We start from the raw sequence: 14,126 nt of genomic DNA, 5'->3' as shown, positions 1-14,126 counted from the left end.
TTCAATTCAGATTGTAAAAAAAGATTTCGTTTAATCGTTAATATGGATTATGTAACATTAAGAAAAATAATAAAGACTGTCAACATGTAATTTAGTCTAAAACATATTTGCAAGAGGTTGCCTGGATAGATCCTGTCCCGTCACAGAACGCATTTGGACGTCTGCAACACCCCTCTGGATGGTTTTTCGCTGAGTCTGCGAGGGGCATTTGTTAGTCGACTACTGTCGCATGTGGCTGGGATTTGATTGTATTTCAGAAACCTTCCATCCGTTTTTATTTTTACAAGAAAATTAAAATGGCGGGGAAACATAGTGGGGGAGGACACACGGGGAGTTTCATTTCTACACAAAATACAGGTGTTTCAGTTTCTACCGAGCAGGAAATAGTCCTCGTGCGTAGCAGTTTATTTTCATTCATGGGATGGGGATGAATGAAAACGACTGAGCTCATAAATTGCACGTATTGCCTCTAGTGGACCAAAATAGCATATATTCGGTCTGATCCCTGACTGGAAAAAATAACCCCTTAAAACATAATACAAAAAAAAAACGAAACGTGATTTTCACTTGTACGTTGTGCATTACAGAAATAGGTAGAAGTGCATTTACTCCAGGAAATCACCCTATTTCTGGTCTAGGGAGGACAAAAATGTATAAATTAATATTAGGATTATTGCCACACAAAACATTTTTACTCACATTTTAAGGCTGATAATTTGTTAAAGTGAAAGTTGGGTGTGTCGGGAAAAACAAGATAGTCTGATGCACCTCACAAAAATGTGAATTGACGCTTTCCATCTCACCAAACCTGATCATTTGTGCAATCGTTCTGCGGACAAGTTGTAATCTTGCTCATTCATGATTGTTTATTCATGATTCACGAACTGTCTCAGAGCTAAGTGCACATTTGTCCTTCGCTGTATACCTCATGGTGAACTAACATGTAGTTGACTCAACCCTCAGGAAGAGTGACTCACGCTGAATCATAGCTGCCTTTAATTACTTCTGATGTACCGGTGTTTTTGCAACTGTCTCAAAGATGTTTCACTCATCTTTTCATGAGTCGTTTGATTAATTCATTACAAATGTCTCTTTTTGGAGCAGGATAACAGGTCTCACTAAATGCAGGCCGGCAATATTAGGATGCCTGTGTGAGGTCGAATGACACCTTCAACCTTGTGGACAGCCAACAGAACGGCACAGGGCATCTGGAGTTACAGTAGGTAATGCCAGATGACCTTCATAACTGACAAGGACGGTCCTAGAGGCTCGGATAACACATACGATTGTATGTCATTCCAACTTTTTCATTTGAATCCGGATGATGTAAGATGTCGCCTCAGCATCTTTTTCTTTTTTCCATTCAACAATCAGTTTCAAGGCAGCAAAAAAGCATGCAGTTTAAAGCTACCGTCACCAAAGCAAAATAGCCCAAATTGCAAGCCAGACAGTGTTGAATTTATCATGAGTTAAGGACCAATGTATGGGTAAATAAAAAGATCATCTGTATCCCAGTGACACGTCTCAGATATAGAATCCTCTACTAAACTGCATTCAGCCAAAGGTGGAAAAAAAAAACACCGCAGACTACTCACTTTAAATCAAATCTGAACAAAGAGAAAGATTGCTTGTCATCCTGAAAGCTTTCACCGTAAGTAATGACAAAATTGATTCACAGCGCTGTAGGGATTCTTCACATTGCATTTTTTCATGTATCCACCGAGGCCAGAAGAAAATCTGAAAATCCTCCTGGTGAACTTGTATTTCAGCTCTAAAATCAAAGTGGACAAATATCCGTGCTTGAAACAGTATTGTGCACACTCTTTCCAGCAGGTTCTTTGAACTCTGCTCGCCCGCGAATGGCTGTTCAGTAAAGGTGCCCCCATTGTACTTTCCAATCTTTGTCCCACTGTACATTGAAAGCCTTTATTCACATACAGTGCAATGAACGTTTCAGTTAGAGTTGGGGAATATGTGTGGTCAGCCCATTCTCCCCTCATCCAGCTCAAAAGACACGATAACATCCAGCAACGGGCTCCACTTGAAAATACAGTTATGCAGATTGCTTCCTCTGATATTTTTCCAGCTTTGGATAAGGAAAACTTTCCGAAGGTAAGCTCCTCCTGGGCAGGAGAACAGAGTGAACATCACAGAGGTGGATTACATTTAAACTGGTTTTAATTTCTTATATGGTACATTTTCCTGAATAATCTCACCATGAATTAGGAGTAGACTTTGGATAATACTTTGGGTGTTAATTTGTGAAAATACACAATTTTCTGTTACTGGCAGTAGTCTCATTGAGAAGGTAAACTTTCGAGTAATTGAGAAAACACAAGTCATTTACAAGTCATTGATTATCACTCAGGAAGTTCACTTAAAGGAACAGCTCACCCAAAAATGAAAATTCAGTCATCATCTACTCATTCCTCGTGTGGATGAAAAGTAGTTTCTTAGTCCACAAAATGTTTTTCAGATTTTTCCAAAGCAATCCATTTAAAGATGGAATCTCTGCTGTAGCTTCCAAACTTAAAACATTAAAGTGCTCTTCCCATCTGGATATGGTCATGCCAGATTGTGACATACTATCTTGAAGCAGAGACACACTGAGAAAGCTATTTTATTATATTCACTGTATATTCATGAGGGATTTCTAGCTCACTATTTGAATCTGGATAATGTTTCATGTGCAAATACATTTGGTTTCGTGCACCTGCTGCCTTGGTGAGAGTCATATTTTTCATCCCTTAGGAGTGCAGGATGTATGAACAACCGCTTCAGTTTAAAATGTGTTTTTAACTGTTGTGTTCTCACAGAAATGGGAGACTGGTCCATTCTTGGCCGCTTCCTAACGGAGGTTCAAAACCATTCCACGGTCATCGGCAAGATATGGTTGACAATGCTGCTCATCTTCCGCATCTTGCTCGTGGCCCTGGTGGGGGACGCCGTCTACAGCGATGAGCAGTCCAAGTTTACCTGCAACACCCTACAGCCTGGATGCAATAACGTCTGCTATGACACTTTTGCTCCTGTATCACACTTGCGCTTTTGGGTCTTTCAGATCGTCCTCGTCTCCACGCCCTCCATCTTCTACATTGTCTACGTCTTGCAGAAGATCACCAAGAATGAAAAGGTAGAGGTCAAGAAGGTCGAAGTGGTCACCAGGTCCTCGCCCTCACTGGAAAGGGACAAACACATGGGAGGAGAAGAGACGACGGTGGAAGCTGGCGGTTCTTATAACCCAGCCTATAACAATGAGGAGTGGTGTGTTCGGGGAGAAGAGTGTGAGGAGAGGAGCCAGCTGGATGAGGAAAGAAGAGAGGTAGGAAAGGACCCGACCGAGCTTTCCAGCCAAGTACTGCTTATCTACATCATACATGTCCTGCTGCGCTCCATCATGGAGTTAATCTTCCTCATTGGGCAGTATTACCTATTTGGATTTGAAGTTCCACACCTTTTCATCTGTGAAACATACCCCTGTCCGAACAGAACCGACTGCTTCGTGTCTCGAGCGACAGAGAAGACCATCTTCCTCAACTTCATGTTCAGTGTCAGTCTGGGCTGCTTCATCCTGAACATTGTGGAGCTGCATTATCTAGGCTGGATATACATTTTCAGAGTCTTGTTCTCTGCATGCTGCATATGCTGTAAGTCAAACAGAGACCCCCTGCGGCAGGTGGAATTGTACTCGGACAGCAACCCACTGTTGCTTGAGCTCAAACACTCCTTACGCGGCAGGGTGGTCCTGCAGACCACCTCTCCCATGTCCCGGGACAAGATCAGCAGCGTGCCAAACCAGGCCCCGGCCATCTCCTTTGAGACGGACTCCACGCTGGAGTGCACGTCGAAAAGAAATCCGGATGAGAAGGAACGCACAAAGACTAAACTGCACAACATGGCCAAAATAGGAAGAGGCAAAAAATCATGGCTATGAATTATGTCAAAATTGGTGTCATATACAGGATATTTTATCTATGAATGCACATGTACTTCTATGCTGATTGAAATTGAAAGGTTTTAGGGATGAAACTGTATAGATTCAGTGTATTTGATTCTGTAACTCAGAAAATTGAATTTTTGAATGATTTGGGGACGATTTGCATTTTACCATTCTTGGTTTATTAGGTGTACTGTAGAGGGAATCGCTGATATTACTGTAGTGCAACATTTTATGAAAACGTGTCTGTAAATATTGTCAAATCAATGTAGTTGCTGTGATTTATTTGTACCTCCATTTACTCCTATACTTACACTACCCTTGTTGAGGAAACGAGTGCCATAAAGGATCCTATGTAAAAAAAAAACAAAAAAAAACACAAAAGAACATCAGCAACTTCAGTTGCATTCTGGGTAATGTTGGAGCCAGTTGTTATAATGGACAGCATAAAAACAAATGATCAAAATCAATACAGAAGAACCAGTAATCGCTAACTGCTGCTAACTGTAGCTACCCTTAGCTAGTTAGCTCAGTTAGCCATGCAGCTAGTGATTCTGACTGGGACCTCGGAGTACTGGGGGAAGTACTGGCGTTTAGCACCAGCACAGAGGCTTTGAACCAGGACACTAAACTCTTATATTGCACCTTTTAATGCATTCTTCTTCCTTTTTAAAAACCTGGTGCCTACATTACCCACAATGCAACTTAGCAAACCGAGGGACATCACCAGAGACACATTTTCAGGGTAGGTCCTCTGGGGCCACACCTAATTGTTTTTTTTTGCACTTTAAGTAGCAATGCAGTAAGGCTTTTTTGGTGCAGAAGTCTGTTGGTAAATTGTCTCTCACAAATGCAGACAAAGTCAGCGGAGTGTAACCTGTGCAGAAGGCTACCTGTGCAAATGGTACATTTGCTGTCCTGCATCATATACGTCCCATAATGTATCAAGTTTTCAAGAGCTCACAGTTGAGAATTTGAGTGTGATGCGACAAGTCTCAAAGGCACAAACTAGGGCAACGTGGTGTGTATTGAGCCACATCACATTAGAAAAAGATTTAAAACAATTCTTACCATATCTCATCAAATCTATAAATACAGAAAGATGACGATGATGTGTTTGTGTGCTGAGTCCAAAGGTGAGTCCAGATAAGCAGAACTGGGCAGCAACCCTGGCAGTATTTACTTGTGCTGCACCTGCACATCCAGTGCTCCATTTACCGAAAGTACCAGGAGGGGTCACTGCTGTCCGGTTTACACTTGTGCTGCCTTCATGTACCGTTGGAATTATGCAGTCTGCGAGCAGTTACGCACTGACGACCCAAGTGCGTTCAAATTGTATTTGCATTTTTCTTCTTTTCGTCTTTTAGTTGAACAAATTACAAGAAAATGCAGTTATTTTTAATTAAAACGACAATTCAACGTTGGTTGTATCATTGAGTATGACAATAAATTCGAAAGTCGGAGCTCACGGGAGACAATTGAAGGCACCACAAGTACATTTCTCGCACCTACTGTCAATTCCAAAATGCTGCAAACTTCAAGCAGGACATCAAGGCGGTCCTCTGCGGGGCGGTCACAGGTAGGTCAGTGTCATGTCTGCTAACAGGCTTTAATTCGTTATTTGATATGAATGACATGTTTCCAGTCTCTACTGAAAGTGTTCCCTTAAGGCCACCGGTGCTAGAGAATGAGGGCAAAGCAGCTTAAAGGGAGAGCATTACGGCCAAGCTCTGGACCAGTAGCAGCGACAACCTAGCTGTAGCTTACCATGAGTACAGTGAAGGCATTAAAGCTAAAGAAAAAATAACAAAAAAACAGGAACGTTTTCTCATTTCCTGTCAGAAGTCACCAGGTGAATATGATAACAGAATTGCAAAAGTGCTGTGAAGTGATTGTAATTGCTGTTTTAATGTCTCTGAGCTCAGGACGTGTGATTAAATGTGGATTAAGTGCGAATCTACTGTTTGTTGTGTTCACACAGAGGCTTTCATTCGTGTGCAGGGCATGGAGAACCTCATGCACAAAATGTTCACTCTGATGGTGATGCTAACATGACAGCAACACAGATGAGGTCAAAGCACCTCCAAACAGTGTCTGTAAGTAGGGCAACTTCTAATGTGCCAGTATATTTGACTAAAGGGAATAAATCCCAAATCTATACTGGTGTTTTTAGGCCATTTCCTTTGTTTTGTCTGCAGCTTAATGCATCAGTGTAAGCTGTCAGTTCCCCCAAAACACAGCTGACACAGTATCTTTCCTCTGATGTGAATGATTTTGATTATGTTTAGAAATTACCATTAAAACTGCAAAAGACGAGAGGCGGTGGTGGGAGAAGTATTTGAATTAACACACCTTTGTACCTTGATAGAGTGACGTGGAAGCACTCAATTACAAATAAATGTCCTGCATTCAAATTCTGCTTGAGTAAAAGTACATAAGTATTAGCAGCAAACTGAAGTTAGTGTTTAGCTTTGCTATATTATGATAAAAGTAGCATCAGTGTGTGATCAGCATGTTACTGTTTTAGCTGCTGGAAAAAACAATGATATACAGACCATCTTAAGTGTGTTGTCAAAAGGTTCTGAAAGTTAAAAAGACTAAAATCCACCCCAGCGGGAACTCTGCTGTTCCACAGAAGTTGCTTGACACCACGTCAGTAGTCCCGCCTTTAATCCTTCGACATCCTGACATCAAACTATGTCACCGTGCCACATATTTACATGATTCATGCCAAGGCTCAGGGCAGAGGTGAAGTTAACTGGAAACCGAAAACACAACAGAGAGACATAGTGAGCGGTGCTGGCTCAGGCGTGTGCGAGCTGGCCAATCATAATAGAGTGGTTTTTTTTGAGAGGAGGAGCTAAAACAGAGACATATGGAGAATACAGTTTGGCTGTATGAGAAAAGTGATGTGTTTTTTTTAAGTAAAGCAAGTAAACCCTAAATAAAATTATGAACCTGATAATGTCTTCTTTAATCTAATCTTTGATTGTTGGATCATTTCAACTTTTATTGAAATGAAACAATATCTAAAGGGAAAAATCACTATTTGTTGGTGCTGTTAACAACTCATAGACATCTCAGATGTGTCCCCAGCTACACTGCACTTTACAAGAGAAGCCAAATAGAGTAAACAAAACACACAAATCATCACATTAAATATAAGAAGTAGCTAAAACTCTAAGATGTATGGAAGAAGACCAGTATCACAATCTAGATAAAAACAGAAATATAACAAACATGTTTTTAAAAAGATGCAAGAAATGGTTTTCCAAGCATTCTCTGAATTTATCTACTGCAGTTTCCTTTTGCCTATCTATCATCAAACTGTATTTTTCATTACACATATGCATGGTCAATCAATATCGGCCAATAATTGGCATGCAAACTAAGTTAGATGGTTCTAAGGTCTAAATTGTCGGATAGTTCATTACAAATTGGACCTTTAATTTGTCAGCAAATATCTCCCTAACTTTCTCATCTCTTTCCTCTTCCCTACAGGTGACATTATAGGTTCGTACCCACTGTCGATAATCTCAGGTACGTCTTATAATCATCTCCATGAATCCATCCTCCTCTTGCTGTTAACGATTCCAACTGGTTGAAGACTGAAGAAAAGTTCAAGCATGTTTAACCTAATTAAGAAAGACAAGGAGAAGGAGAAGGAGAAGGACTTGGGCAAGAAGGAGAAGAAAGACAAAAAAGAGAAGAAAGAGCGTATGTCTCAGGCAGAGTTGAAAAGCCTGGAGGAGATGAGCATACGCCGAGGCTTTTTCAACCTCAATCGAGGGAGCTCCAAGAGGGAGTCCAGGAGCAGGTTGGAGATCTCTAGCCCTATTCCAATTAAGGTGGCCAGCAACATGGAGCTCAGCCTGACAGACCTGGAGGCTGAGCGTCTTCAGAACACCCCGGAGCAGGATACGAACCAACTAAGTGCAAGCACCTCCGGTGAATACGTGAAGGAGAACGAACTGGAGCATCATCGGCGCTCTGTGAAGGAGAGAGCAGCGAAGTTTGGGGAATTGGCCAAGTTGAATTCTGTGGCGGTCCAGAGGCACGTGTCATTTTCCCTGAAGATCAAAGAGGAAGATTCTACAGAGGCTTCAAGTCTTTCTGGTAAGAGCTGGACTACATCTTCTCTGAAGTTCCACCCCTACACAAAAAGCACCAGTGCAGTCAACATCCCTGAGATTGTGGAGAAGACCTTCCCCGGTGCGGATCTACAGTTGCCTGCGCTTGTTGCCCCACCGATTCCAGATCCAAGAGAGCTCGAGCTGCAGCGGCGCAACACCGGGGACTTTGGCTTCTCCTTGCGGAGGACCACCATGCTCGACAGGCAGCCCGACGGTGGAGTGTGCCGGCGTGTGGTACACTTTGCGGAACCGGGCGCTGGCACCAAGGAACGGGCTCTGGGCCTGGTGCCAGGAGACAGGCTGGTGGAAATCAACGGCATCAATGTGGAGAACAAGAACAGGGACGAGATCGTGGAGATGATCCGTCAGTCGGGTGAGACGGTCCGGCTGAAGGTGCAGACGATTTTGGAGCTGAGTGAGTTGAACCGCAGCTGGCTGAGGGCGACTCAAGGTCCTCACAAAGAAATCTTTGATGTAAGTAGCGCTGTTGATTCATTCAAAGCCCACTGAATTCCCCTTTCAACCAAAACGGACCAAGTGCTGGTTCTGGTGCCAGTGCTGGTTCGGAGTTGGTTCAACCTGCAAACCTTACAGGGACCAATTTTCTTTTGCAGGACTTTATTGGCATTCAAGTATGTCTGGTCCTCGGACTACTGTTGCTGTGATTTGGTGCCCATAGTGATAGTCTTTTATTTATTCTCCCATGCATAGCTGAACGCACACTACACTAGTTCTTGTTTATAAAAATGGTGGTCTTAAGCTGTTTTAGTTAGTCCTTGGTCACGATGAGACTAGTTTTTGGGCTGTTGAAAGACAAAGATCTGGTTCCACAGTCAGCAAGTGACTCTAGCTTGTGAACACAAATTCCACAGTTACTGATTTAGTTTCTTCAATTCTTTCGTGCTTACATCTACAAAATGCTCCTTTTTTGTTTGCTATGATTTTCCTGTAGCACTTTTGACAATTAGAGAAATTATTCCCCATATTTTTGCATTGTACTCGTGCATCTGGATCAATCGTAGCTAAATGCATGTATGCATGGTGTAAAAGTTATCAGCACCTAATATTGCTTTATTTGCGAGCCTTGATATTTCTTTATTCTAAATATGTGGCTGTACACCCACATATAGGGGATTAAAGGGGTGTCTGGATCATGGGCGGAACTGTTAATGACACTGGCAATGTGCTATTCTGCTTGTACGTATGGGGGAGTGTGTTTGTGTGTGTTTTGAAAGAGAGAATGTGTTCTGGTGTATAATCCCCCCTCCCCCCCCTCAGTCCTTTGACACCAAACAATAGGACGCTGAAGGAAACAACGGCCCAAACGCCACCACAGACCATGGCCATATGGTCTTTTAAGACTTGGCAGGCAGCCCATTCAGTTCTTTCTCGCTCGGATAATCATGTAGAGGAGCATCAAGTTAAATTCTTTATTAGCCGGTGCAACAAACACAAGTGTTTTGTTGTGGTACAGTTTAGAAAGTGGGTGAGATACATTTTGGGTCAGGTTAGCTCTGGCCAGTATACTCTTATTTGAGGTGTCCCAGTAATGTCTTAACAGTAATTTGATTAAAAAAAAGAATAATTACACTGGGGTTTATTTTCTAATCCTAAAATGTTAACAAAATGGAATGGACAGTAATAATTTAAAAGCCCAAACAAATTGATTACACCTTAAGATTTGACTCTCATTTTTTGTGGTTACTGTAATCAGTTTTTTTTTCTCTGATTTATGAGAGAATAAATTAATTTTAAAATGCGCCACTTTAGGCGCTGATGCAGCCGCCTCTTTGTCTGTAGTCACCACTCTGTGATCTCACCCTATGTCCCAGCCACAACACTGTCTAATTAGTTACGCTTCATAAGTAATAGCCTATCAACACTGCATAATCTAAATCTGCAAAGTAACCTGAATTAGATAAATGAAGTGAATATGGTGGAGTGAAATATATAATGTATATCTCCTAAATATAGTGGTGTGCAAATGTAAAGTAACATAAAATGGAAATACTTGTGTAAATTGTATTTACCTCCATTTTTTTTATATTGTTACAAATATAGGCTATCGGTCTCATTAATGATTAATAATCAGTGTCCATATTTGCCCTGAAAAACAACAAAAAACAAAAAAACATGGTTTGCTATTCTATTCTAACTTACTCTAATTATTATCAGGTATTTTTTAGAATTTATAGAAATAACGAAAATCAAATAATATGTAGACTGTTCATTTGAAAGCACCACAGTGAGCTGATCGCCAGATACAGATTTGTTCAGAATTATATAGTACAAGTGTGGTGAATTCATAATTCACAGACGGACTCATAAAGTTGCCGTTGTATTGAGGGAGACTGGCCGTGATCAGATTTGTTCAGCTTAGTGTGAAAGTTCAGTGCCTGACCCATATCGTTGGGCCGTACTTGGCTTGTTGTTCAGGCATTATGATGTCACAGGTGCACTGTACAAGGCTGGTGTGCAGAAACTTGAGACATTGACAGGTTTACAGTGGTTACAACAGACACCCGAACAATACCAGCGTCACCGGTGTCAGTCCTTGAGGCTTGTTATTAGAACCATGCGTGTTGGTCTGCTGTGTTACCAGAAAAATCGGATGTCAGTGGGCACTGGGACGAGGTGCAAAATATAAATCAAACTTTAGTCAAAATAGAATTTGTGATAAAACAGCATTATGATGAAGTACTGTAGTGCTGCGGAGAAGTTCTGACCTATAAATATTGTTCTGCAGATGTAAGAAAAACATGTTTGATTGGTACGGGCCCCAACAAATGTCACATCATCGTTGGTTTCAAAAGCTTTTTCAAAGGTCACTCCCACTAATCCTGAATCATACTGAAATTGTTAAATCTGTCAAAAATAATCATGATACGTCACATGGATTCATGCAGGATTTACATGCTTTGAGTTTAGGAAAGGGCCATTAGTGTGATCAAATATTAAGTAAGGCAGAAATGGTGTCAAGTGCGCTGTTAAACAGTAGGTGTGACCTTGATATGTGCTTTTGTGTGCTCATCTTCTCCCGCTATCAAATTCTTTTTACCTTATAGCAATTGGAATTACATGAGACTGCGGGAATTAATGTGTTATCAGCCAGGACAAAATAAACCCTCTTCATTCACTTTGCTTTGTCCTACATTCAACCGATCCCGATCATTATAAGACAGGCCATTTTTTTTAAAAGCAGAAAAATGTGCATGTGAGTGTGACCTAGAAGCAACAGCACTATTTATAGGTGGTTATAATAAGATGTGAATTCTGGATCTGGAGCTCTGCAACACAGTTCACAACCATATGCAATGCATGTTTTACATGTTGGCTGAAATTATATATGCGGTAAAATCATTTGGCGAATATGTTTAATCGCTTTCTTATTCAAGTGTTTGACGTGAAGTTTACTACTTCTCTTGTATCTGTCTGGTAAAAATTGAGCTACGGCGAGACGACTCTTAGCTTAGCTTAGCATAAACACTGGAAGTTGTGGGTTTAATGGTCTGGACTATCTGCTGGCTGGGTGCAGAGACTTCCTGGACACCTGTCATCGCCATGAGGTCACCAGGCAACCAGTGTCGATGTGTTATTGATCACAAACGTACTATTCAGAGTTGGTATCAGTTGAACACCTGCTCTTTCTCTGTCTGCTGTCCCTTTAAGTGTTTTGGGGTTTTTTTGCAATCATTATATGGTTTCTGATTACGGTATCATCAGATAGTTTGCATCAGGCTGAATAATGTACCCCTCACCAATTACACGTGAGTCTGTCTCACTAAATCTAATTGTCTCATCCAACATTGTCTTATCTGGTACTCATAGACTCAGTACTACTGCAGGTCACTTCTCAAGAGAAAAAAGAAAGAACTTAAAATGTGTCCTTACATTAATTCTGGGTCTAAGTTTATATTATTACATGCCTAGACTGAGTGTGTGAAGCTGAGCACATGAACCTTTTTGTCCATTGGGTGGCAGCCACCGTCCACACTACTCTACAGGCCAGAGCAAGCTGCTCTTCTGTTTTTCTTCCAGTACTCTCAGTGCCTTTTTTTGTGATTCACTGTAAGTTCTTCATCTTGGTTTTTAGACTCAGGCCATTTAAACATGTAATTGCTGAGATGACACAGCAAAATGATGATAATTAAAAAAAGCTCAAAGCAACCAAGATCAGTCTCAGTGTCCCCGCTGGTGTCATTTAAAAAACATAGCTTGAACGTGGCAGCATAGCAACACACAGGCACAAGCAGATACATGTGATATTTCAATAATGTCCCCAGATCATAGCTATTTTCACCTGTTTCCATTTGCTAACACTGGGAGCCAGGGTGACCTGTGGCTGACCTGCTGCTGCCTAATGTCTCGTCTAATATCCCCGCATCACTTATCTCTCAGTCCGTGCATTTCCTGTCTTTCTGCGGTCCAGACACAGTTTTATCATTAGGAAATTAGCAAATGGTGTAATCTCCTCCCCAGGATGCCCATTTAAATCACGTCATCCCCCTTTCCAGCAGGGTTATGTTACAGTAACAGACAGTATTAGCACAGGCGTGGATTAGAAAGAGGTAGGGCTTTCTAAGGACAAAGCCGGTTGTTTGATGATAGACGCTGTACTTAAGATGTCATTTTCCCTTCCCTGCTTTCTCAACATGCATTTAATACTTTGTAACTAAATATTTTTTTATTGCTTCGATGCATACAGTGGAGCGAGTTTCAGATGCCGCCCTCTCATTAAATGAGTGACTGCGAGTGTTTTGACTGCTGTTTGACATATTGAGGCGAGACATGTTTGACATTCTTGGGTGTGGGACTGATAGCATGACTGTCAGTTAATGGGAAACTGACACTTGTCAGGCACGCCCTCATCTTGTAAGCCATAAATAAGTAAGATATATTTTAATAGGGCATCATTTATTTGATTTATAGATACAATGCATACAATACATTGTTGCTTCATTGAGATTATGGGTATGTCTGTTTTAAAGGGGCACAGTGTAGTTTTGGAGAAGCTATTCAAACTCAAAGTTTTAATATTTGTAATCTCAATGAAGTCATCAAATTAACTCAGAAATATTTAGTTTTCCCATAACTGAATAAAGAAGCTGGTCTGAGAGGAAAATAAGGTCCCCAGAGCACTGTTTGAAGCTAGAAAGGTGGCAGGGTCCGCCACATGTAAACAAAGTAAAACAGTATGTAATTGTGTCAGTTTGTTTATTTAGTTTGTTAACTTTTACTTCTTGCTCCCCCCCCAAACCACAGGCGAGTTCACACCTGACGTTAGATTCTTTGCTCCAAAAATCCAGCCCGTGTGTCCCACTTTCAGAAAAGAAAGTTCTGATTCACAGGCCTATTTACTATTAGTGAATCAAATCTGGGTCACATCCTGGACTTTCATAAAAACTGCTGACTGTGACGTGATGTCCCATGATTCATTTATGCTCACTGAGTAGTTCCCAAAGCATGGACATAGGTCAAATGTCTTCTTGAACGCAGATTTTAATCTGAAATGATCATCTTAAATATATAAATAGATGTAATGTAATGCTTTTTATTTCAGGGAGACGTTCTGATGTTCAGCCGTCCTGTGTTTTTGGTCAGTGCCTGGATTAAGTGATTGCTCAATAAAGAAATAGAAGATATTGTCATGGACAAACAGAGAATTTATGTTGTTTCTGTATATAACATCTATGTTATACTGCAAGAATGTCGTATTTAACTCCACTTAACACTACACAGCAATGCCAAATGATTCGAAACCGCTTTCATAATGTGGACGAAGGATTTAAGTGGGACAGAATCAGCAGTGTTGATGGTGTACAGTCCTTAATCTTTGGTCTGCACGAGCCCTGTGTAGACAAACAGCCGACACGAGATTAGCAAACTGGGGATTAGCAAACTGTGCTAGATAGAGCAGCTCGGCTGTGTTTGGCCTTGCCTCGCCCAAGTACTAACATGGGAACTTTATATGAAGAAATGCCTTATAGTAGATTATAGTCTTTTTGCAGGACGACTGTTCTGCTATTTTTTGCACATTCCAATTAAAATGGAAACAA

The 14,126-nt window shown here is 41.1% G+C and overlaps 2 protein-coding genes across 8 annotated transcripts in view; both read left to right on the top strand.

Annotated features, from left to right (window-relative positions):
- Positions 1 to 4,267, top strand: part of LOC119031483 (gap junction delta-2 protein-like) — a 49,420-nt gene extending 45,153 nt beyond the window's left edge. For 2 of the 4 annotated variants that reach the window (XM_037119993.1, XM_037119992.1), the window contains exon 2: positions 2,817 to 4,267. In XM_037119993.1, coding sequence (XP_036975888.1) covers positions 2,819 to 3,934 — 1,116 coding nt within the window. In that variant the 5' untranslated portion in view covers positions 2,817 to 2,818 and the 3' untranslated portion in view covers positions 3,935 to 4,267. Of the gene's footprint in view, positions 1 to 173; positions 2,113 to 2,816 lie in introns of those variants that run through there. The other 2 variants (XM_037119994.1, XM_037119991.1) reach the window with 2 other exon arrangements.
- A 1,188-nt stretch (positions 4,268 to 5,455) lies between these two features.
- Positions 5,456 to 14,126, top strand: part of myo18aa (myosin XVIIIAa) — a 72,627-nt gene continuing 63,956 nt past the window's right edge. For 2 of the 4 annotated variants that reach the window (XM_037119982.1, XM_037119981.1), the window contains exons 1-3: positions 5,459 to 5,520; positions 5,919 to 6,033; positions 7,439 to 8,544. In XM_037119982.1, coding sequence (XP_036975877.1) covers positions 7,564 to 8,544 — 981 coding nt within the window. In that variant the 5' untranslated portion in view covers positions 5,459 to 5,520; positions 5,919 to 6,033; positions 7,439 to 7,563. Of the gene's footprint in view, positions 5,521 to 5,918; positions 6,034 to 7,438; positions 8,545 to 14,126 lie in introns of all 4 variants that reach the window. The other 2 variants (XM_037119980.1, XM_037119983.1) reach the window with 2 other exon arrangements.

The sequence above is a fragment of the Acanthopagrus latus genome, chromosome 13 (assembly GCF_904848185.1).
Source record: "Acanthopagrus latus isolate v.2019 chromosome 13, fAcaLat1.1, whole genome shotgun sequence".
Lineage (NCBI taxonomy): Eukaryota > Metazoa > Chordata > Actinopteri > Spariformes > Sparidae > Acanthopagrus > Acanthopagrus latus.
Note: the sequence above shows the minus strand (reverse complement) of the source record. Positions and strands in the feature narration are given on the sequence as shown.